Genomic DNA, 25,999 nt, shown 5'->3' with positions numbered 1-25,999 from the left:
ATTCTTCAACAAAGAGAACTGAAGAGATGCCTGTACATGAATAGTTGATATGTCTAATATTAGGGGAGTGTCATCATTCAGGGAGGAAGCATGCAGGTTCTCTAAATCCAGATTGTGATGTTTGTAACAACAGTCTCATTATTTACTATTCATTCGTAAACTGAGATTATAATGATAGAAATTTAAACTGTGGTACAAATTATTATATAATAGTTATGATAGAGTGTTTATAAATGAGATACCGAGAGATATATGAATATTTTTGAAATATTATAGATAATAGTGAGCTAGAGAGGGTAACAGCAAGATGGTCGCTGGGCAGTAAAGGTGTCTGCTATCTGTCACACCGTTCCTGCGCAATTGCTGCAAATATTTTCGGGCAAGTTTCACTGTAGATTTCAATGTAAAGTTCTATTAGAAAGAAGAGAGCAGCGCCCACAATAAGGTTGTGTTAGTGAGTCGATTGAAGTGATGTTATCTAAGAGTAAGTGTTAAGATGGCAGCTCACTTCTGGCGCTGTCTTGGCGGTATGTTGCTTGTTGAATTACATGGTTATATTGTTCGTGGCTCTAGACGTATATGGGAAGTGAATATGCACCAAACGTTGTCAACTGGTTAGGTTTGGAGCTGATAAACATTAACTAGGATAATTTTGATGAATGAAAGAAATAATTGACTCGAAGCTGGCCGTGGCTGATGCAGTATTGTTATTGGATTGGAAATGCTGCAAGGTTTAGTTGTTAATTTTCATTACTGATTTATTTTTTTATTTATACGATGGTGACTGTAATAGCAAATGATTTTTGGTTATACTAAAGCTTGGGTTTGCAGGTTAATGCATTTTTTTAAGGAAATTGTATTTAAGGAAAAATATTTCATTGCTTAAGGGAAAAGCTGAACGGTAAGCTTTGGGATTCGTACAGAAAAGATGTGTGAGTACAATCCTCAAATTTAAATTTTGTTGACCTTTATGCTACACACTTATTAATTTCTTAAGTACAACTTAGCCTCTTTGTGTGTTCATTGTTGTTGCTAGTGGCAATGGGTCATATCTCCATAAATATTCATTTGCACCAAAAATAAATTCTCACATTCTTTTCACAGTGGATATTTTGCCTTGACCGGCTAAGTTCCTACTAATGCTATTTTAACACCCCGGCTAGGAAGTTAGGTAGGTTTCTTTGGTAGGTTAGGTCACGTTCTATTAGGTTCTAGTAAATGTCGCCTCTTTTTATATTGATAGAACATCTGTGGAAAAAATTAACAAATCGAACAACCCCTTCTAGTGGTTGTGGTGTTCTCAGACATTACCGCATTCGTAACCTTATTCCAAGTTAGGTAAGGTTTTCAAAGGCTTGTTTGGTGTTCTTTTTAGTATTTTACCCCACATTTTCCCTCTACTGCCCACTTTGAACAACCAATTGCTTCCGTACTTTACGAAAAAGGAAAAAGTAACATCACCTGAACCTCAGCCATCGACATCTATCCTGAAAACTCCCACTTCTCCCCCCATCAACTACTCTGTCATCTGATTCAGATGACTCCCTTCTCCGGTAACCCCCACCTCTCCTCCACCACCACCACCTGCTCCCGCACGCCATCCCAACCATCATTCATTGTAAATGTTGGCACAAATTTTATATTATTGTATTATTATTATTATTATTTTTATATTATTGTAAATAAAACATATTGAAGTTACAGTTTTTAGGGAGCATTTCCAATATTTATTATGGGATAATCAAGTTTGATTTACACGTTTTCGATTTACACGGCCATTCGCAAGAACGTAACTATCGTGTAAATTGAGAGATGTCTATACTGTACAAAGGCTTTTTTTGACATGTTTTTATATGAAACCCTATCCAAACCAGACCTAACCAAATTAAGCCTAACCTAATCTTTGATATGAGCATGCACAAGGGAGATGTATCTGGAAACTGAAAAGGAATACAGGAGATTAAATAACCAGGTCAGATGGGAAACTAGAATCATCTTGGAACGCAAAGAACACCAGATTGCGAAAAATGTTAAGGCAAATCCAAAAGTGTTCTGGAAGTATGTACAGACAAAAACAAGAACAAAAGCTAGAATTGCAGATCTTTACAAGGATGAGGAAAAAGTACAGAAGACTGTGAATGATCAAGAAAAGGCAGATGTACTCTCAGAGCAATTCTCACGAGTTCTTATCAAGGAACCAGATAGGGGGATACCAACAGCCAACAAGAAAGACGTGCCAGCTCTTGAACACCTGGAGATAACCGAGGGCAAAATAAGAAAGGTGATTCAAAAATTGAAAAGACATAAGTCTCCCGGTCCAGATGGGTTACATCCAAGAGTCATTAAGGCGATGATGGAGGAACTACTTCAGCCTCTGAGGATCTTGTTTGAAAGCACTTTTCAAGAAGGAAATATACCCGAGGACTGGCGTATTGCATATATCACAGCTATCTATAAGAAGGGAAGTAAAAATGAACCAGGAAACTACAGGCCAGTCAGTCTAACTAGTGTAATCTGCAAATTAATGGAGTCAATATTTCGGGAAGAGATGATATCCCATATGAAAAAATATGGATTGCTTAGTAATAAACAGTTTGGCTTCATTTCCGGCAGGTCAACAGTCCTACAGTTGATTAGGGTACTAGACAGGTGGACGGAAATTATCGATGACAGTCAGGCTGTGGACATAGTGTATTGTGACTTCATGAAGGCTTTTGATAGAGTACCCCACAAAAGACTATTGGAAAAAGTATCTAGTTATCGCAGTGATGGAAAATATCTTGATTGGGTAAGGAATTTTTTAACTAAGAGAAAACAGAGGGTTGTGGTAAATGGAGAAGTATCTGACTGGAGAGAGGTCACTAGTGGGGTCCCTCAGGGTTCTGTCCTCGGCCCCCTGCTGTTTGTCTTTTTTATCAATGACCTGCCTGAGGCAATTAAACACGACAGTGAGGTATATGTATATGCGGATGACACAAAGATTTTTAGGAAAATGAACAAGATGAGGATTGTGACATGCTGCAGGAGGACCTGGATGGGATCAGGGGTTGGACTGAGAGGTGGATGCTGAACTTTCACCCAGAAAAAAGTAAATACATGAGGATAGGAAGAACAAAAGTTGCTGACCATGGATATCATATGTACACCACGATCAAGAAGACCACTGTAGAGAAGGATATAGGGGTAGTCATCGATGATAAGCTGACGTTTTCTGACCATCTAGCTGAGAAAATCAACAGGGCTAATAAAATAGTGGGCATTATTAGAAGAACTTTTGTTCATATGGATGCACCTATATTCAAGGCTCTGTACACTGCTCTGGTTAGGCCACACCTTGAGTATGCTAATCAAATTTGGTGCCCATATCTCATTAAGGATATTGAAGCAGTAGAGAATGTACAGAGGAGGGCTACCAAATTAGTACCACAGATCAAGGATTCATCTTATGAGGAAAGACTAAGGAAATTACAGTTACCGACACTGGCGTACAGAAGATCTCGTGGGGACCAAGTGGAAACGTACAAGATAGTGTGTGTCATATATGACCAGGCATGTACAGCAGGAATGTTCCAGATGAGGGAGGCTGACACTACCCTGGGGAACTCAAAGAAGATCTACAAAACAAGAGCGAGGCTAAATCTCAGAAGACACTCGTTCACGAGTAGGGTTGTCAACAACTGGATTGGGTTACCTGAGTGGGTAGTGAATGTGGAGACGGTGGAAAAGTTTGAAGCAAAATTAGATAAATACTGGAAAAATCAACAACAAGTATATAATTATAGGGCACAAATATCCGCCACACACAGCCACCGTCTGAGTAGAGAAGAGGCTATTAAGCTGGAGTCACAGGCGTGAGCCTCTTCCAGAAGATCATCTGTGAGTATCTTATTTTCAATTGAAATAATACTGTACTGTAGTTCATAAATGCTGATTTTGCTAATGCCATGATACTTAGGAATGCATGTGTCGGCATTTGTGAAACATGACTATTGAATCACTGGTCTTCAAACTAATCATTGGATTAAAGCTAAGGTTCCGTCTCACTAACCCGACTTTGATATGATGGGTAGCTGTTTGAACTTTAGTTACTTATGTATGTTCTGGTTAAAGGTTTCAGGCAGAAGTCTAAATATTTATTCATTTGTGTGATGATAATTGTCACCGATTTGGTGTGACATTATCACTTATACTAAGGGGTCCACAAGCATTCTCAGGCTGAGGGTGCGTTCACACCAAGTCCGGAACCAGACATATTCTGACGCAAAATGTACAGAGACATTATATGTAGTGCCTCGGTGGGTATTATGATATTTTCAGCATAGCTAATAACTGTTACTTCACTTGTTGTTTTTCTAGGGAGAGGGAAACTGTCTTCCCTTTAGGATGAAGTTTGAAAGGTGAATTAGTTGTGATTTGAATATAGTGTGAGATACAATATATGTTATTAACTCGACTTACTCGTTTGGACAATTTGTGTCAGATTATGTCCGTTTCGGCCTTGGAGTGAATGCACCCAAATGCTTGTTTTGTATCAATTTACACTGATCAAACAGAAGTATCCTTTCCTTTAAACACAGTACCTGTACAGGTAACTCCTTGAATTAGAGTTTTTGTATGAGAGTAAATGCATTTTTTTTTAACTATCCATCAAATTTATAAATGTTTCCTTATTTAGGGGGAACTATTTTTAACTAAACTTAAGTAACTACAGGATTAATCAATAATGTATTGATACTTTTGCATGAAACTCAGTACTTTACAGTACATTGAAAAAAGTTGTGAAAAATAATAAATTGCTAAGTTATAAAAACTATTCTAGGTGTGTAAGTAACAGCTGTGGTGTTGTGGTGGCGGGGGTGCAGGACGTGACACGGGACGTGACCCTGGAGTCGACACGGACGGTGGTGGTGGCGCCACCCTCACCCACCTCAGACATGTCAGGAGATCATAAAAAGGTAAAGAAACATTGTTCATTATTTGTGCGTATATGCAAGCATGTTTTTATAATTTTTATTACCTTGTGAAGTGAGGGACTGTATGACATGGAATTGATTTCATTATGATTATTTTTTATTGCTATTTATTGCCTCTTACTGCAATGTTGCTGCATACTGTAGTTGAACAGTGCTGCACCCCTGATGCTCTGTATTCAGCATCTAGCAAGTTCCACGGTCAGTATGCTTGTCCTCTGAAGGGTTGTTCCATTATTGACAATCACATCTAATAGTGTACACACTACAAGTTTACTAAAAGGGCAATCAGTCCTTAACTTGGGTGGAAATTGTACCCTTGATCATTTGCTCTTAATGACAGAGCTGTACCATCTGAGTTAACAATACAGTGAAACCTCCATATAACGGACTTCTCCCTCCATATAATTCTTGAGTTGGGGGTTTCACGTCTAACGGACCCTCGATATACAATATAGTTCGTTAGATGGAGGTTTCACATCTAACAGACCCTCGACATAACACTTTCCTCTCCATATACTGTAATCCATTAAATAGAGGTTTCACTGTAATAATAATATTTATTCAGTAAAGTTGCCATAACGGTTTAAATGAGGATGTTTATAAACTATGCATTTATATAGTTTAACATAAATATAGACAATGTGGGTATGTGGTGCACATAGGCCATTGGAGTACAGTTTCCTGTGTGTTGAGACAGTGCGAGTAAACAACAATGGTAAATAGTATGGCAATTTGACCAAGGATAGCCAACAAAGCTGTCTGGTGCTTATTTCCAGGAGGGTCCTTTACTTAGGTTTACACTACTGCATTCTGTGGTTTAATAATATAGAAGCTCACTCTCTTCTCTTGCTATAGCTTCTTCTATTATATATTTATTTGTTTTAGCTTTGAATTGCTTAATGCCATAACTGGTTTTGATGTGGTCTGGTAACTTGTTCCAGTCGGTTATAGCAGTAAAGAAGAAAGTGTTTTTCACCTGACTGCAGACACCAGGTACCATAAAATTATGTTCATTCCCTCTAGTGCATATCCATAATCCTTACAAACTAAGTTGTCACATACTCTGGGCACAGTCTATTGAAAATCCTGTAAACATGATTCAGCCTCAGTTGCTTCACTCTATGCACCACACTTAACAGAGCCTCAACAGATAAGTGTACTGTGTATACAGTATATACACTCTCTTAACCCTCTCAGCCTCGGAGCCTGAGACACATACGTGCATGAAAACTTACGCTCAGCCTCGGAGGTTGTTGCCGAAGAATTGTTGAAAAAAATTTAGGGCTCATTTCACTACCATGGAATTTTCATTAATTGTAATGGGGTCTCTTCTAGCATAAAATTGTGTGAAAATTTGTATGAAGCCATAAAAAAAAATTTTAATTTTTAAATTTAAGCCACTTTTTAGTAGTGTAAGTTGAAAAGGTAGGAAAATGCTTAGTAACATCTCGATTTCCATTCACATTTTCCTTGTACTGTATTATGGTGTTCATTGATATGTACTACTGTATATACCAAAATAAAGAACAAAGCATGTAGAATATCGTGGTAGAATGAAAAATAATATAACACAAAAACTCGTGGAATAATTAAAGGACCGAGCGGTACACCCTCCTCTCGCTCTAATGGCCAGAGCGACACTGGCTTCATGCTGCGCTGCCATGCACACGATGACCATCTCGGGTAAGGTAATAAGGCCCACACAAAGAAAACGACATCTGTCAAATGGCGTCCAAAGTTCAGTCGGTTTCACTGAATATTTTTTGAGTTATTTGAAAATACAGTATAGCCCAACGTGGTGTCGCGAGGCTGAGTGTAAGGTTTTTCGCCTTTTATGTTCGATGCCACAATGGCGTTGTGCAAGGCTGAGAGGGTTAATATTTTTAAACTTAAAAAAAATTTTGTTACATAATTATATTGTAACCATTTACAGGTTATTAAAGGAAGTCCATCGCAGTATGTGAAGTTAAATGTTGGTGGTTCTCTGCATTACACAACAATTGGCACACTCACCAAACATGACAACATGTTAAGAGCAATGTTTTCTGGGCGGATGGAAGTGCTCACAGACTCAGAAGGTAAGGATTTCCATATACTGTACTGTACAGTATATATAGTACAAGGGGTCTCCGGGTTACAAATGAGTTCCATTCATGAGGACCTTAAGTTGGAACGCATACCCTATGTGCACTATATCATTGCCTAAGTCCTTTTATACATCTCGAATCACTTAAAGAGAAAAGAATAAATTGAATGATAAAATACAAGGGAAAGTAAAAATTAAAGTTTAACACTTACCCTGTACATTGAATCCTTGGGGCTGGCTGATCTTCAACCAAAACATTAACAATTTTTCCATTTCAATTAACAATCCACTTCTTTGTTTTGTTATCACAGTTGAGTGCATTGGTGTAGATTCTTTTACATGTTTAAGAATTGTTCTCATCGTTGACTGAATGGAGCCCAACATTTTACCGATCGCTCAGGGTGTTTTGCCTTTTTCAGATTGTTTAATTTCATCAACTTTCACTTCCATTGTAATTGTTTTCCTTTTCTTGGATGCACTACTATCACATGCATCAGGCTTGCATTTGGGAGCCATGATGAGGGCATAAAAATAGTTAATAAGCCAAAAACAACAGTTTGCACTTGATCACACGCGTGTCGGCGGGTGTTTGTTCGTAACTCGGGGACCCCCTGTTCTGTTTTCTGGTTTTAATTATGACCTATTAGCCACAAGTAACATTACATTTCATAATAATGATTTTAAATGTACTGGGGTATTGAATGTAAAATAAGCAGGGAATGTGTGAATATACAGTACAGTATAAGGATTATGTTGTGTAATGTTGTCTTGAGGTTCTAGTCAGGCAAACTATTTTATGATTCAACCCAGAGTACCTATTGACTTGCTGGCTCATTAAAGAATCACCAGAAAGCTTGAAGCTTGCTTATGGAACCTAATTCATTTGGGCAAGTAGGTTTTCATGTAGCCTTTGTACTAAATCAAATGGGCAGTGTCCCTGCCTGAGAATGCATGTAGTTTGAAATTCTAAACAAGGCAGACTGCCAGGTGTCTTTTGGCTTGTGATTTTGTATGTCGTGTCTCTTTTTTCTAAAGCCGTAAAATGGTGCAGTTCAGTATTACATACATCAGTCCTTTTTGTTTTAACCATGTATCATATTGCAATTTTGTAATGCAATTGTGGTCTTTCATAGGGCTTAACCACTTGTCTATGGGGTCCACATTGCGGAATAAAATCTGGTCGTTAGCCAAATACCGTAACATTAAAAGTAGCATTCCCACAGTGAAGAGGTTAGGAGAATAATTAAATATTATTTCTTAAGTAAGTTGTACACATACTGTAACATGTGTGACCCTTTCTTGAATTATTATTTGAATATTTTTCCCAGGTTGGATATTAATTGACCGATGTGGGAAACACTTTGGCACGATCCTCAATTATCTTCGTGATGAATGGATCCCAATACCAGAAAACCAGAGAGAGTTACAGGTGTGTATCATTTGTTTTATGGCATATTATTTTTACATTAAAATATCTTGTTGTTTTAAGGGCTCTTTGTGATATATTGCACCATGGCTAGAACTATCATCAAACATATTCTCATTTTATAAACTTGTCCATTTACTCATACTGCTATATCATATCCAAATGCCACATGACACCTTCAACCTTTCAAGTATACTCTGCTGCCTCCTGGTTTTCCCTCGGTCTTGTATCCAGTGTGTCCTTCACTATTTCCTTTCACCAACAATAGTCACTATCACCACTCACACTAACATTCTCCCCACTCATCACCACCAAAACATCACCCAGCCAACACCACTAACATTCTTCTAAACCACGAGAACCAGCTCCTTAACGACCATCAATACTCTCCAACCAACAACACACCTTCACCAACAGTACTTGCACACACCAACAATCTTGCTTATCACCAGTAAAATGCCAGTAATACTCCCACACCACTGGCTGGTTCACCATCATAGCACAGCTGCATGAACCAAATTGTTCTTGATGATTACCTCAGACCAACACTCGGGCTACCTCCAGTCTCCTTAGAGCACATCTGCACACCTCATTTATAGTGGCCTAACAATCCCTCAGGGCAATGTTACTTGACTCCACACCTCTAGACAATTTGACCACTACACATTCTTCACCATGGGATTATCAACAAATAAACTGCCTTTGCATCTCCTTATCTTGTCGTTGTTTGCAATCCATCTGTGCATTCATACTCATGCACTACCACTGATTGTCTTGGATGCCATGCCACATGAATTACTCATTTCTAAGATGTAAGTACAGTATATGTAAATTCGGTTTTTCATGCTAGATGCGAATGTTTAGCTGCCTTGAAAAACATTTTGGGGGATATTTGTAGATTTTTTGAGTTACAAAACTTAATCTTTAAAAACTTAACATTAATAATTTTAGTAGCTGGTCTTGTTTCACAAAAGCATCAATTCAAAAGAATTCACAAGCGCTCAAAACACTACAAAATCAAAGAGTTGAAAATAAAAAGAAATACTATACTACAATAAAAGATCACAAAAGTGACAGTTTGGCTTCTATCATTCATATACTCATATGTTTTAATACTTCCTAATCCCTGTAATTCTCCTTCACCTTAACCTGTGAAGGATCATAGGCTTAAAATTTTTTTTCTTTAAGTTGTTTCTTAAAGACCTCCACAGAAGTCAGTTGCTTCATGATGCAGGCAACCGATTGTACAATCTGGGTGCTGTGTAAGAAAAGGATCGGGCAGCAAAAGAACATTTCCGTACTGCTCTAGGCTCCTCAATGTGTGAAGGATTATCAATACTACGTAAAGTAATTTCAGAATGTGTAGTCAGTTGAATTAGTAAGTTGGCCAAATACTTAGGCTCACCAAACATTAGTGTCTTAAAAGTTGTTAGACAGAGATGGAACTCTCTCCTAGCTTTAATTGGAAGCCAATGTAATTCAATCAAAAATAGGTTACTGGGAGTCCTCAGTGGGAGAGCAAAAAATAAGTCTGGCAATCCCGTTCAGCACTGAACTTTCTTCAGTAGATAATTAGGTAGGCAGACTCATAAAGAGTTACAATAGTCAACCCAATGCCAAATGACTGGCTGGCTTGGGTGGTACTGCTAGAGCGGAACAATTTGCACGTTAGGGTGAGGTCTTATTTGAGCAAGTCCTAGAGACCTAGACTCATGACTGCCTGCACAGAAGGCACAAACTGGAGAACCAGGTTTCCTGAGACAACTTGAAGCAAGGTGTCCAAATTTTTCGCAGTGGTAACATGGAGTGTCCCAAAACGTGTCTTAAGTTTTGCATCCGTTCAGTCCAACATAAACATATCCTTGATATTTTTCTGTGGAATGGACGAGTTGGCAGTCGGAATTTTTTTGTAAGATGGCATGTCAATGGGTAAAGAAAACACTTATATTCACTATGTTAATGATATTTTTATATAAATTTGGGCAGAAAGTGTCAAAAATAAGGGTTAAAGTTGCTAAAAGGTCACCTGACTGCGAAAAGCTCTGTGATTGGTTGTGACGTCACTGGTTGGGGTGAGCTTCCCAGCAGGAGGCTGCCAGATGTAGTTGTCCAACCTTCACAGCTGATTGGCTCTGTAAATAAATATCATTAGATAGTTAATTGTGCTTTACTGTGCAACACAGTAATACTATTTTGAATATTTAAATATTACTAAGCACATAAACTAATTTTACCCATTAATGAATGTAAATGATGATATATCCCAGTGGTTCATTAGTGAATCATCAAAACAATAACAGCACTATGTTGTTGTGTTACCTAGCACCAGGCATTATCAAAACAAAGTCCAGACAATGTCATTACTTCTAAATTTACTCATGTCTCCATCTAGTACTGATATACTCTGTATATGCACTGAAAAAAAAAGTCTACCAGGTAAGAGTACATGACAGCTGAGCTGGTGTGAACATGGGAGTTTTTTATTTCCAAAAGAACATACGAATTAAGGAAACTGCAGTAGGCCTATTGGCCCATACTGGGCATTTCCATTTACACCCAACCCTATTGCTCATATATCCATCCAACCTATGTTTGAAGCTGCTCTTCACTGCACATTTCTTCACTAATGAAATGTCCATGACTTAGACCATAAAAAAAAACCTTAAAACTTACCTGAATGTGACATTTGGGGTCTGAAGAGGCCATTCTTTCTACTACCTCCGACTGCAGCGATGAGTTTGAAACTAGTGATGTCATTGCAAATGGTGGCCCTGTTTCTAGAGAACTAAACTTATCACTACTATTATAGCAAGACTTTAAACTTTTAGTACAAATTATATACTGTACGTATACCGTATCACTCTACGAACGTGACAGAGTGTATTACTTGTGGTTACCCAGAACCGTTAACTTGTTCATTTCATACTTCAGGTGACATCTTCATGACTGCCAATTTACTTCCTCCTTTTATATTTGCAAAAATAAGAGATAACTTGGAACTTTTATTAACAGTTCTTGATTTTCATTATTCTCAGCAATGCCTGAAACCATTTTGTCATCAGAAAATATAATAGGAATACCTCCAATTGTCATTTTTGGCATGATCTTTCTAGATGCGGACTCCATGAAGTCTGAGTGTGTACCAAAGTAGGAACTCATTGCCCCACTAGCCTCCTTCTTTTGCCTTCTCAGTAGGAAGTCTAATAACAAGGGGGCCAGTTCTTGTCTTCCTGCAACTTTCAACAGGAATAGACCTTAGTGCTCTCTCAACACTTCCAGCAGCCACACTACCCTCCTTTGGTTTTAGTATGAGTACCTGCTGGGTGTGAACTGTCCTATCCCTGCCCATATAGTTGATCTTCACACTCATTCCTTTTGTACCACCTGATCTTTTATAAATTCCTTCAGTTCCTCTTCAATGATATTCGCAAATGATTGAGGAGACTCGTGAGAGGCCACTCCAAAGAATCAATCCTGTTCTCCAGTGCTTTCAACCTCCCAGTCACACCCTGCTCAAAATTTTCCAGAACACCTGTCATACTATCTCTTTAGCTATTTTAGCTTTCAAAATTGATTTGGCTGTGCTCAGGATGTCATTTACTTTGTCTTCACAACCCGCACAGAACCATCTTGGTCATGAAGTTGTAACCTTCCTCATCGAGGTTATCACAAGCAATGTGGTACCAGGCACTGCCATACCAACACTTCAGAGCCTGAGCTGTCTTGGTCATTGTCTTCATGCATCCAGGGCATTTCTTCTTTTTTTTTTGACATTGTGGAAGCACAAAAGAAAACAAGGAGTTGCTAATAAACTGGGAAACCCCAAGCAGCGCTAAAATACAACACCAGTCATAAAAAATAGTTGAAAGTGACAGATCAGAGAAAAAAACTGCTGGATGTTAAGCAGCACCATCCCCGTTGATTCTACTTGAACAGACACAAAGTGTACTAATGGTGCACACCACGAGAAGGTGGGGATGAGCTACCTTACCTCTTAAGAATAAGGGTAGGTCTTCATCAGCAGATAATCAAGCTTTATGCACTAACACACCTCAGATAAACATCACTGGTTACGATGCAACTGAAATTGTGGTAGTGGTTGTAATTCTGCATGTGTATTCAGGCATTCTGTATTTATGAGTATGTAATACAGTATCATTAATATGTTTGCTAAGAAGGTTAGAGAATGTCATTCTTATGTTTTCTAAAATGTCAACAGGAATTACTGGCAGAAGCAAGGTACTACTGTATGAGTGACTTAGTGGAGGTATGTGAAGGGGCAATTAAGCAACGAGAACCAGAGAAAGATCCAGTATGTCGTGTACCTCTTATTACATCACAGAAAGAAGAACAGATGCTAATACAATCTACCAGTAAACCTGTCGTGAAACTTCTTGTTAACCGGCATAACAACAAATATTCATACACAAGGTAAGAATGATGAAGTATCTGTTCTTTGTGCATTCCACTTACCTTCTGCCATTTTAAGTCCCTTGGTCTGCTTTCCTTATTATGAATACTCTATTCTCTTACTGTGTAATTAACCACTTTTTTGCCCCCTTCTTTCCTCTTTGTTGCATAGTCTTAATCCTTTTGCTCTTGATCTTCTTATATTGCAAACAAGTGTTAAATCTCTGACTCTTCTGTAGAGTAAAATCTTTTGACCCTCTACTTCTGGCAAGAAATTGTCCCTCCATTTCTTCTTGACAAACGTTCCTTAAGTCCACAAATTTTACATTATAAGCAGGAATTGTTTACATTGTAACAGACTGTCATCACCCCTTTCTCTACATCCACAGGTCTGTTATATGCAAACCATCATTATGTTTATCATCAGTCATTGATGTTTCATCATGTTCAACAATATAAAAATATTCTGTATCTGAAGAAGAATATTAATAATTCTATGTAAAAAAATACTAATATTTTGTAAGCAATTTTTTTATGCCATGTTTATTTATTTCCAGCACATCTGATGATAACTTGTTGAAGAACATTGAACTTTTTGATCGTCTCTCCCTACGTTTCAGTCGACGAGTATTGTTCATAAAGGATGTAATTGGTTCAAATGAGATCTGCCTTTGGGCCTTTTATGGACACGGGAAAAAGTTAGCTGAAGTTTGTTGTACATCAATTGTGTATGCAACAGATAGAAAACACACAAAGGTAAGAAGACGTCAGAATCAGAATTTTTGTAAAATATATTGTATTATTAATTTGGTTATTATCAGGGCGTTCAGAAGTATGAATTGACTTGTATTTTCTGAAAACCAAAGCTAAAATATTGAAAGGTTGGGTGATTACCTGCACAACATAGAAGATATATTTTGGCACACTGAAACTACTGCAAGAAAAAAATGATCCATTGAAGAAACTCACCATATATTGAGGCTTGGCATCTCCGACGAGTCTTCAGTTGGGTTGTATAACAGTCAACCTACCTGCTGACCCGTGGTGGAAGCCAGGTCAAAAGGTCTACACACACAACTGTTATGGTAAATTTATCTGCTTGATAAGAATACCCTAGTTAGTGCTTAGGATATGGTCCTGAAAATAGAGCGCTATCCAAAACGGCTCTCTACTGGGTCATTGATCTATTGCATATATGGAGATGCATTCCTGATGACGTTATTTTTTACCTCTTGTGATATATACAGTATTGTATGTGAAGGGTACAGGTAAAGTAAACACAGATTATTACAGTAATATATATTTACGAATTAATGAATAACAAATAAACAATAGTTTTTAATGAATGGCTATCATTTGATGAATAGTAGTGAAGTGACGATTGTAGTAGAATGAGTGAGAGAGGCAGCATGTCAGTGAGATGCACTGGGTGGGTGGGAGGGAGGGAGGCAGTGGATATCGTATGCCTCTACTCTGGCTGAAGCTAATTCCTCTCTGCATCACTGAAATTATAATTTAGGTGGTGATATTAGAGGTAGTGGTGATGACGGAGGTGGTGGTGATGCATTTATCTTTTTTCTTTTTTTTTTGTAACCGTGCCTGCAGCACTGCCAGATGCTATTGAACAGCTGATACCTACCTGGAAAATTGAGTAAGTATAAATGAGCAAAGCTGTATCCCTTCAACATTACATTACATAACATTTTAAAATATGGAGTGAGAAAGCAGAAAGGTGGAGATGATTATAGAAGTGGAGTGGTAACATACACCAGGTGTTGCCAAGTGCTCCTCAACTGCTGATCGTCAACCCACCACCACACACAATATTATGTCATACAATAAGTCCTGCACTTAATATAGAATTAAAAAAATAATATATTAATCAACTGTAGTCATGGGTACTTATCAACAAAGCACTAAACTAGTAACACATCACAAGAACAGTGGGCGACAATGTGGGACAGGAGCAGCTACTCCTCGGATGAGGAGCCAGGCTGTGGCTGTTTCTTGAAGAAGGCATCCAGGATTGATTGCCTTTTCTTGAGTTTTTATCACAGAGCAATTCTCTGTAGCAGGAAATCATATCTAGAGTACCTTTCTTTGCCTTGCTGCTGCACTCCCAGTCTGGGTCATTCTCGGCAAACTGGTCCATGATATAATAATAATAATTAATGGTTTATTGAAAAGGTTCTGCAGCCCGAAGGCTGAAAATATACATTGGACATAAATGACTTATTATATACATGGGTGGTTTAACAAAAGTCTTCATTAGAGAAAGGTAAAGGAACATACAGTGAACATAGTACATACAGATTAATGTAGGTGTTGAACAGCAAACACATAGTGTAGTAACTCCCTCCCAGATGGTGTTAGGAGTGACCTCACGTGGTGTAGTAGTTCCCTCACAGATTGTGTTATGAGGGACCTGACGTGGTGTAGTAATTCCCTCACAGATGGTGTTTTGAGGAACCTCACGTGGTGTAGTAATTCCCTCACAGATGGTGTTATGAGGGGCATAACATGGTGTAGTAATTCCCTAACAGATGGTGTTATGAGGGGCCTGATGTGGTGTAGTTATGCCTTCACAGATGGTGTTATGAGGGGCCTCACGTGGTGTAGTAATTCCCTCACAGATGGTGTTATGAGGGGCCTGATGTGGTGTAGTAATGCCTTCACAGATGGTGTTATGAGGGGCCTCACGTGGTGTAGTAATTCCCTCAAAGATGGTGTTATGAGGGGCCTCACGTGGTGTAATAACTCCCTCACAGATGGTGTTATGAGGGGCCTCACATGGTGTAGCAATTCCCTCAAAGATGGTGTTATGAGGGACCTCACGTGGTGTAGTAATTCCCTCACAGATGGTGTTATATGACTGAGGTGTGGTCCCAGGCCTTCCTATCGTAGACGGATTAACACATTGCTGGGTCTCGCGGGCAGTTATCACTGGGTACTTGGGACCTCACTGTGTGAAGTTTAACTTGGGTACAACTCGGCTGTTACTGTTGAGTTGTTCTCACTGACTTAAGCACTGTTCACCTCTGTTCAACACTGGTTCCATTCCTCTCCTAAATGAAATTGTAACTTCTGGCGAGAACGTGTTGATATTCCGGTGGGGAAGAGGGGTTCAGGGGAGGGAGTTGGTATGGGCCAACTGAGGAATGGTGTGGTGAAGTTTCTCTCTGGTTCTTCTGTATCATAGTTGTCCCCCACTCTAGATATGTTGCTGTGTTAATTGCTGCAGCTCATCATTGGTAAGACTTTCATCACTAGATTGCAGTAGATTCATCCACATTGACATTGCCCATTTTTAACCCATAGAATGGTCAATTAATTTAACCTGTGTATATATAAACTGAAACTTTGTAAATCGTGGAATACCTGTTCAGTATTTTAATTTTTGTGTCATTTACATTATATCTTTTTATCTTTATTTTTACTGCATTTCTTTAAAATAGAATACAGTACGTATACATAATATTAGGTTGCGAAGAGTGTTGAGAAGACTGCCCTGAATGTATCGCTAATTTTCCCTTTAAATCATTGGGGAAAGCCTTCCCAATTTATGAAATTTGGGTACTGTATTGGGTATCTGAAAGGTTACTTGGGAATACAGTAAATACCTTTCGTAGACAGGAATAATTGGTACAGAGCAGTTCCAGGATTGAGAAATTCATATATCCCCGGAATTTTTACAAGTACAGTACAGCACTATACTAGGGAAAGCTTTCCGAGAGTCTAAACTACGCATCTCTCACAGACAGATTCAGGGCTGTATTTATTTATGCAAACACCACTACATGTGAAATGTATTGTAAATACTGTAAACAAAATATCCTACTCTATACACTATACCTTGTACTGTACTCACCAGCAAATGCTGTCGTCTTGAGCAGGTGTTGCTGTCACTCTCCTCTCTCTCCATGAAGCAGGGATTGTACATCCACTGGATAGAGTACAGTACTCTACATGCACCCTCTACACACTAGCAATGCTGCATACACTGTCCTCTGCTATATACAGTACTTTACATGTGGTGATTTCACACGAACTACAAACTTAGGTCTGCATTGTTTTGTCTTGGGAACGAGATCATCAACAAAGCCAACAACAGTCGCATATATTGACTTTGAGGTAACAGTTACTGAAAGCCGCATACATCTGCGGCTTCACTAGCTCGGCTAGGATAGCTCCTTTTGTATTAGGGTATTTAATATTAATGTAATGAAATGGTAGCGAAGGTGTGGCTGTAAGGGGAAGGTGGAGGCTACTTTAGAAAAAAAATGTACAGTTGAATATACATAACTGTAATCTCTTTGCATCTTAATACTGTGTTAATGGTATTTTTGGGTGATTTTATATGCTGGTATGGTACTGGACAACACAACACAGAACGTATGCAAAAAAAACTAGCCGTGAGTGAGCAAACAAGCTTGTACAATGGCAGTAGACAATGAGCTAAGAGTCATAATGCAAGAGTTTAAGGAGATAGGCTGCAAGATACATCAGCTCAATCATAGGCATCCCATGCAGTCAGATGACATAAATGACCAATTGTAGCTCATGAGCACTCTAAGCCTACCCATCCATGTGTCCCTGCATCGAAAACATGATGCGATCTCTCGGAAAATCGTTCCCATGCCAGGAAGAGAGATTTTGTGGAAATGCACATAATGCAATTCTCGCAAATTCATTTGAAAACCCAAAATGGAGAAATTTTCCAGGAATTTCTCAATGCTCAAAAAAACAACAAAAAAATTGGCTTTTGGAGATTTCTAGGATTGAAGATTCTGGGTAATGAAGAGATTACTATATACTGTACTACTATCATACCTCTTTTAATGGAGCCTCAGCCAACAGAATTTTGTTTAATGGATAGGACAAAAACATTAATTTAATAAATACTGTGTACTGTACAGTATTCTTTTAAATCTCGCTGGAGTTAGGCAAAATGGACCCGTGAGAAAGCAAAGTCTGCAATTTTTCGTGTCGCTCCCAGGAGTGTGCAAAATACATATATAAATAGCTCTATGCACATGTATAACAACATTATGTATGCATAAGACAATATAATAAATATGAAATAACATAAATAACTAAACATAAACATGAAATAACACTGTATGGATGTTAGGTCCACACAGTGATAGTTAGTTGTGGTAGTGACAATGCAAAGACAATACCTCTGAAATGTCAGCTGATGTGGTGCACAGAATGTAAACAATCTCTGTACTGGACAGTTCTTAGTGAACATGTCCGGTACCAATAAGTATTTGTAATATGTATACCTTAGGTACCTATACGAATAATTATATCTTTTTGTATTAAATTAGGTAAATTTTATAAATAATAATAACAAATGTTTGATAATACTGTAGGTCCATAAAGTGTAGTAAGCTGTGGTGGTGAGAAACATGATAGCATATAGCCAGTACAGTAGGTTATTAAATCTGCAAAAGTTCTTTTTCCAAAATATACCTTGCTAATTATAGGGTGCATCTTATGACCTGGGAAATGTGGTACTCTGTACTGTCCTGTAGTGTTGACTCATCTTGATCTTTGGCACACAGCCTCAGATTTATTATATTTTTTTTCCATGGCAATCCGTGAGTTTCCAAGGGACGCAAGCTTTAAAACCGCGAGCTTTAAGGGAATACTGTCCTGTAATAGTAATTGTATAGTTTCATTCAAGAAAAAATCAATTAAGCCTTAGTTAAAAAGAATCAATGATGTAGTTTAGTGCCATTTTTTTTTTTTTTTTTTTTTTAACATCCTCTAAGCCAATCTGCTAATGTCTCAAAATATAAACAGTAGCTCCTCAAGATTCGTGTTCATTGCATCACGATAGATCTCTTCATATGTTCACAATCTACATGTGTTTGGTGAACATGAGGCGCTCGGCATTACAAGGGGGTAAAGCGCCACCATGGGCAAAATTGCGTTTTTTGGTGGATATCACTATTTTCACCCTTCATCTACATGTTGGCATTGGATGTAACCCCCTAGGTGGACTAGAAATATGGTTGAAAGTCCTTAAAAAATAAGGTGTCATTTCGCCTCAGGCCGGGAGCTACGTATCTGGCTGTGCGCTCAGTAAGTAAAGGTGGTCACATCCAGTTCAGAGTGAGAGGGCAGAGAAAGATTTTAAACAGTTTGTGATTGATTATGACGAGGCCATTAAAGTTATACGCACTCTTCAGGATTTACGAAACTTCAACTTACTACGATCATCAGGGATAATAAAACGAAGGAACTAAACAAAGTAAAATTGTTGTACTATTATTGCACACTATTATTCTTAACAATATTATAAATCTATGGCTAATAATAGGGACGGAAAGATAAATACTGACAGGCAAATGAGTTTATTATTATTATTTTATTTTGGGGTGGTTTATGAGGGGGGGTGTAAGACGAGTGTTGTTTTTGGTGATCATTAACTTGTTTTACAGTATTAGCCCACAATAATAAGAAAATTTTGCAGAAAAATGCAATTATTGTTGGTTTCAGGATCAATCAACCATACATCATGGGTAGTTAATCTCATTTAACTCGCGAAAAAAATAACTATTCACAGTACTAACATCCAGTTTTCACTGTGCTAGGAGAGGGATTGAGCTACACAATAAAAAAAATAACCATCTAGCTTAAATATGGCGCTTCACCCCATTGTAATGCGGAGCGCCTCACTTTTTATGCTCATTATGTCCGGGAAATGGCCTGCAAGTGCGTGTGTTGGTAAACTAGCCAAGGTGCCCAGAAAAGTCATTACAGTGGTCCCTCGGTTAACGAACGCCTCGGTTAACGAAATTTCGGTTAACGAACTGCCTCCCATAAGATTCTTAAATTCGGTTAACGAATTTCTTACGAGCCGACCTCAACATGTTTTCGCTTGCACTGGCCGGTCAACCAGCTGTAGTATTAGTCCGCCAATACATAAATCGGCTCTAGGGCTTAAATTCCTTACTATTTTAGTATATATCAAGAAGTTTATACTATTCAATAATTTTAAAAGTTTAATATTCAATTTTTTAGTCATTTTAACAATTATTGAACATAATTGAAGGTAAAGTGAATAGTTTAATGCGCAGCATCCAGCCTCTTAACACAGCAAACAGGCGTTAGTCTCTCTCTGTTTTCACTGGAGGTAACATCTTGCTTGAGACTCTCTTCAACTAAACGCGTTTTTCTGTGTTCCAAGCAAATTATTGGTCATTTTGAAATATATTTTACATACTGACAATATATAATGCAGTGCAGTGTTGATTTAAAGAAAATAATCTTGAAATACACCAAGAGAACTGAAATTTTATGGGTGAAATGGTGCCATGGGGTGACTTCTCTTCCACCCCCATTCTAATTCCCATCATCATCATCATCATCATCATCCAGGAGCCTTCTACATACACACCTCAAAGTAAGTGAACTTTTCTACCATTATTGTTGAATTTAGGCAATTTTCGGTGAGCTGGAACCAATTACCCAAAAACCCATTGAAACAATGGTTTCGGTTAACGAACAACCTGCTGGAACGAATTGTGTTCGTTAACCGAGGGACCACTGTACAGTACTATGGAAGTGAAAATGAAAGTGATACGAAGGACGGAGGAGTAGGAGCAAGGCAGCAGTGGTAAACCACACATCAAGTTCTGAAAAAATTAACTGGTGAGTGTTATTTAATTTAGTTTCATTTATTATTGATGCTAACAAAGTCTTCAATGAAATGTAAAAGTCACCTATCGACAGCTATTTTTGTTGTGTTATTGCACTGAAGTGGTTTGCTTACCACTTAATGTTTACTTTTCGTACGGCGAAGGCGGTTTGGAATCACTTGGATTTCTAAGTAACCAACTTTTTTCTAATGTTTATGGCCTGTTTTGTAACATTTAAGCATTATTAAGTCATTCTCTAAGAACACATCTCCATAAGCACCATGTTATATTGACCTCTTTTACAGATATTTCACTTAGTGGACCAGCCTCGAGAACGAATCTCGTTCGTTATAAGAGATATAATAGTACAGAAAACCCTCAACATTCGTGGGGGGTTAGGTTCCTCAAAAACACCGTGATTGTTAAACTTAAGACCTTATGGGAAAAATGGGCTTATGGGAACCACACCCCCAAAGAGGCACCCTTTATGAGTAGTACATGTTAAATACTGTACAGTAAATAAAATATACTGGACCTTGTGTTACGGATTGCGTGTGTTCTTGAAAAAGTGGCCGTATCGCAAACTTCTGTAAAGCTAATCATTTTTCCCCATATACTGTACTGCCTTGTTAATGAAGAAGCGTTCATGCTGAAATTTTTTTGGTCAACACAAGTAATAAAAGCTCATTTATAAATGAAAATATGCATTTCTTAACACTGATGTTGACACTTATAGGATGGAGTTGGGGACTTTGAAAAGCCATCATAAAGTGATTTATCATATATTAATATTACAGTAGAACGTAACACTCGAGATACGCTCCAAACGCTCCAAGGGAGGTCGCTTTAAACCGAATTCTCACTAAATTGAAGTGTTAGTTTCAATGGAATAATTTAGTTTGGTACTTGAGAGAAACACAAAATACTAAAAAGACTGACAGTCTACCCAGATGCACCTCAGCCCATCTAGAATAAACAAAACATTGTTTTTTGTAGTATTATGTTAAAAGAAACACTCATAAATCAACACAGCTAAAATTAAGAGATGTGAAATGGTCTGTTTACTTGCTGGGAAGATGGGGGGGTGATATGATATGTTTGACAGTTGATGTCTAGGTCTAGTGCTTATTTATTTATCTGTCCTTAAGAGTAGCTTTAAATTTTTCTCTCATAAAATGTCACTAAATTGACCCTGGAGAATATAATTAACATTGCTGGAATTCTTATAAGATAGTGTTTAGTTTGAATATAAACATGCTATAGTTTGCATTAGACCTACAAATTTTGTTTCTAAATTTTTTTATTAAAGGGCTAAAAATTTTATCACGTGCAAAATATATGACTTTTATTTTCAAATTATTTGCTGTCTTGCAAGGATTCTAGCAATGCAAATTATATTCTCCTAACTTTAGTCTGTGATATTATTGGAGATAACACTTAAAGCCTACTGTATAACCACCAAACCCTGGCTGGGAGGGAGGAAGGAAGGGGAGGTGAGGTGACTGACATGTTTGACAGTTGGGGCCGATGGTCTAGTGAAGTATTTATTTGTTTATGTCCTTTAGATTGATTTTTTTTTTTTTTATAAAATGTCACAAAAGTGACCTGGGAGAATATAATTTATACTGCTGGAATTCTTATAAGATAGTGATTAATTTGAATACTGTAAAATCCTGCTATAGTTGCACTAGACAAAACATTTAATAATCATTTAGTACATTATTTTGAGTACATGTACAGTACAGCTTTGCCCTAAGGACAGTGTGGCGTGCCCAGAGAAACATTAGGCACGAATTTTAAAATATGATACGCCAGATTGACTCGCGCAAAATAGGAAAGATTCGCTTTAAATTAAAACATTGTCCTTAATTGTAGGTGTCGCTTTAAATCAATAATCTTAAATTTAATTCCTTTAAATCGATGTTCTAGTGTAATAACTTATGGGAAAAATTTGATCTGTTCCTGAGACCCTAAAAAGCCAGTTAGCACTCACAGCAGGTAGACATGCATTTTTTTTTTTCAAGAATGTACAAAACATAAATTATAGGGTTAAAATCTGAAGGGAATAAACATTTTGTATGTGAAAGTTTTTGGACATCACTTTTTCATTAGCAGTGACAATGCAGGAAAAGCATTCGGGTTGCGACTGTCGTAAAACTGATCACAGCTATCGCATCGCGTTAAAATTTTAACATTGTAAAACTGATTGATCGTATATACCGGTAGATCCATCATATAACAGTCGACACCTGTTTATAGGAATACAGTATTTGATAATTTTAATAGGAGCTGTCTTATTATAGTATTGAATGTACAGTACAGTATTTATTTACAGTATGTGGAATGATATTATATACCCATGAAAGTAAATGTCATTGGCATCCAGGAGCCTGCCAAAGATTTGTCTGTAATCTTATTCTAGCCCTGTTTTGACCTGCATTTTCACAAGTTCTAATGTTGCAATTATTAAATAAACATTCATTAGTTTGACTTAAGTATGCATATAGAGTAAACAAAACAAAAAAATCTTATAAATTTGATAGCTGCTCTTTATGCTCTTGCAGCTTCACTTGTCATGTTCTTATTTCCAAGATAATTTTTACAACCTGTCCCCATGTCATTCCTGGCCTACTCCTAGCTCTGTTCTCCTTCCTTCCACATTCAAACCCATGTATCTCTTGATCTGGTTAGTCTCCTCCATTCCCTGCACATGTGCAAACCACCTCAGCCTACCTCTCTGCAAAACCTTACCAAAACTCTCAATACCCTGCTACCCTCTTAACTCTGAACATTTAGCATAGTTGTCATCATCGTTACCTGCTAAAGGGTTGAAGTAAATTTGGAGTGTGACCTGGATCGGTTGCTTCTTGACAAGGATAAAAAATTTTTTTTTTCTTCAGGTTGAGTTCCCAGAAGCAAGAATCTATGAAGAAACCTTAAATGTTTTGTTGTATGAGAATCGTACAGGACCAGATGCTGAATTGATGCAAGCTACATCCACTCGAGGAGCTGTTGCACCTGTTGTATGCACATCTGATGATGAAGAAGAGAGGAGAGGTGGTGTTTGTTCCCAGTCTGGTTTGGGGAGGCTACGTTCTAATAAAAATAATTAGTTGATTATATAAAGAGATTTAGTGAGGCAAAGTTAGAACTCTGTTTATATCCAGCAACTAACCACAAAAGTATCATTCAAAAATAAAATTTAGGCTAGTAAGTTCATTCTAGCCCATTGAGGCTTTGCTCAAACAACCACCTTTATGATGCTGCCAATGATAGTGGAAAATTTTTTATAAAGTTTTTGTATTTGGCTGTGGAGGCTCTGACAATAAATGCCATAAACTCCTGTGTACAAGTTCATCTAGTTATTTACTGATAAGGGCTCTACCGAGTTATCTTGGTAAAGAGAATCCTAATATAGTGTATAAGATCCCAACTACCGGTAAGCAGATTATGAAAGAATATACAATATGCAGTATAAAATTTGAACACCATGTCACTTTGTTTCAGATTTGTAGTTAAGGTTGACTGGTGTCTCCTGTGATTCCTTGATAAATGCATCGTAAAATATTCTGTAGCATTTTGTTACTTTATGAAAAATGGTAGGCTATGGAAACGATATCTTTTCAGATTTTATGTTTAGTTAAAAATCTTTATATTATTATTATTATTACCATTATTCTCCAAATCTTATTAGATGCCTTTTAATTTTTTTGTTTTCAATATTAAAGGAAATATTTTCTCTTGTTTAAGAATGGGTTGATAAACCAAGCATAGCACCTATCTCAGTACAGTATACTGAATTTTAACTTGTGCTGTATATGCACTAATCTGAATCTCAGTGAATTTGTTTCATTCTTCATTTAAAATCACCTCGGCATTGTAGTGGTTAGCGTGTTGTTGTGCTGCACTACTTGCCAATGTTCAATCCCAGGGCATACCAAGTGGGTTTCCACTACAGTTCTGGTCAAACAATAGGGTAAAAATACTCAACCCATGTGACCCTACAAGTTCACTTTATAAGTCATGTCACCACTTTGCTGTGTCTTGGTTTGGAATTTAACCCAACTGTTTTCCAAGAAGCGCTTCTGTGATGAATGTAGTATAGATTGCAATCAGGGAAACCGGTACATAGCCGGAAGTGTTCTTGTGTGACACCCATGGGTTATTATGGATTATTATAAAGGTAATATTTTCATGTGACTTATCAATATAATGTGTCCATATAATGCAATTGTTGTTTCTAGACTTGACAGTTTGATGTAAATAGGCAAATAAAGATACAGTATTTAGGAGTCCACAGTTACTTCCAGATTTGCTCACTTACAGATTTTAATTCTATTCTAGTAAAACAAAATGTTCTTTCATTAATGAGTAAATCACATGTACTTGAAGATTTTTTTGTGTGATCGGTATAAAATTTATTAAAATACTTAATTTGTGAGAAAAATGCCAGTTTTTATCTTTCATCTAAATTATTATTATTCCACCTTCATAAGTCTTACAACATTGCAGTGGTAGCTGTACACGAGCTGAAACTCGTATCCATGTGGTGTAGTTGGTATGTAAGGGCTAGTCTTCAAATGTCTTTTTTATATGACACATGAATAAAAGATTTATGTAATTAATTTTTTTCTATCCTTTCAAATTTACAATTACTTAACAGATACCTGTGAAAATATAATATACTGTACACCTCAATCTTCATACCAGTTATGATAAAGTTTTTTGTTTGTTTTACCTGCTATGGTTAAGATAATAAAAGTGCTGCACAGTCAATAGTGAACATTTATTTTACCCTAGACTTCATAGAGAGACAAATTTGAGGGCAAACAACTCTGTAATAGTGAAAAACAACATGCTATGATCGATACAGTCAACCCTCACTTTACGCGGTCCCACATTCCGCGTTTCCATGTTTACGCGGTGCCCTGCCGGAACCCAGGATGCTTACATTCCGCGGTGCGTGTACCCTTTTACGCGGAGAGCGGCTGGCGAGCCGCGCCATTTTTGGATCTAAACCTCCCGCCATCCACCATGTTGTGTAAGCGGCGCGAGCATGGTGCTCACAAGGTCGCCCAGTCATCAAAACATTACCAGTTCTTCACCCACCACAGCCGGCCCAAGTGATAATTATAGTGAGGATACCTATGGACTTTGAGGGGTTTGACAAAGAAGCCCTGCAAGCCTCTGTGGTGGATAGCGATACGATTGATACAGGTGAGGGCCAATAATCTGCCTCGGAACCAACCGCCCATCCCTGTGTGCCCAGCCATCTTTTCTACTAATGTAAGTGTTAAAAAACCTAATATTATTGATATTTCTCTTAATTATTAATTGTGTGTGCATACCATCATAAAGTTAAGATAATATTTTTACTACAACATAGTTGTGTCGTCAAAAAGTGGAGTTTGGGGGTCGGCCCGGTCTCTATTTCAATTAATCCCATATGTTATGT

The 25,999-nt window shown here is 37.7% G+C and overlaps 1 protein-coding gene across 2 annotated transcripts; it reads left to right on the top strand.

Annotated features, from left to right (window-relative positions):
- Positions 1 to 268: 268 nt before the first annotated feature.
- Positions 269 to 25,165, top strand: LOC121870638 (BTB/POZ domain-containing adapter for CUL3-mediated RhoA degradation protein 2-like). 2 transcript variants are annotated; one of them, XM_042372499.1, is made up of 7 exons: positions 269 to 379; positions 4,820 to 4,955; positions 6,907 to 7,051; positions 8,388 to 8,488; positions 12,705 to 12,916; positions 13,453 to 13,651; positions 23,445 to 25,165. In XM_042372499.1, the coding sequence occupies exons 2-7, from the start codon at positions 4,935 to 4,937 to the stop codon at positions 23,655 to 23,657; spliced, it is 891 nt and encodes a 296-aa protein (XP_042228433.1). In that variant the 5' UTR covers positions 269 to 379; positions 4,820 to 4,934; the 3' UTR covers positions 23,658 to 25,165. The 2 variants fall into 2 exon arrangements, with proteins under 2 accessions (XP_042228433.1, XP_042228434.1); XM_042372500.1 differs by lacking the exon at positions 269 to 379 and adding an exon at positions 5,859 to 5,966.
- Positions 25,166 to 25,999: the final 834 nt, after the last annotated feature.

This window comes from Homarus americanus, unplaced genomic scaffold (assembly GCF_018991925.1).
Source record: "Homarus americanus isolate GMGI-L3 unplaced genomic scaffold, GMGI_Hamer_2.0 scaffold56333, whole genome shotgun sequence".
NCBI lineage: Eukaryota > Metazoa > Arthropoda > Malacostraca > Decapoda > Nephropidae > Homarus > Homarus americanus.
Note: the sequence above shows the minus strand (reverse complement) of the source record. Positions and strands in the feature narration are given on the sequence as shown.

Excerpts from the sequence above, each read along its gene's own strand:
- LOC121870638 (XM_042372499.1), top strand. The coding sequence starts at position 4,935 with ATGTCAGGAGATCATAAAAAG. Across the intron at positions 12,917-13,452 it reads AACAAATATTCATACACAAG|CACATCTGATGATAACTTGT; the intron begins GTAAGAATGATG and ends ATTTATTTCCAG. Across the intron at positions 13,652-23,444 it reads CAGATAGAAAACACACAAAG|GTTGAGTTCCCAGAAGCAAG; the intron begins GTAAGAAGACGT and ends TTTTTTCTTCAG.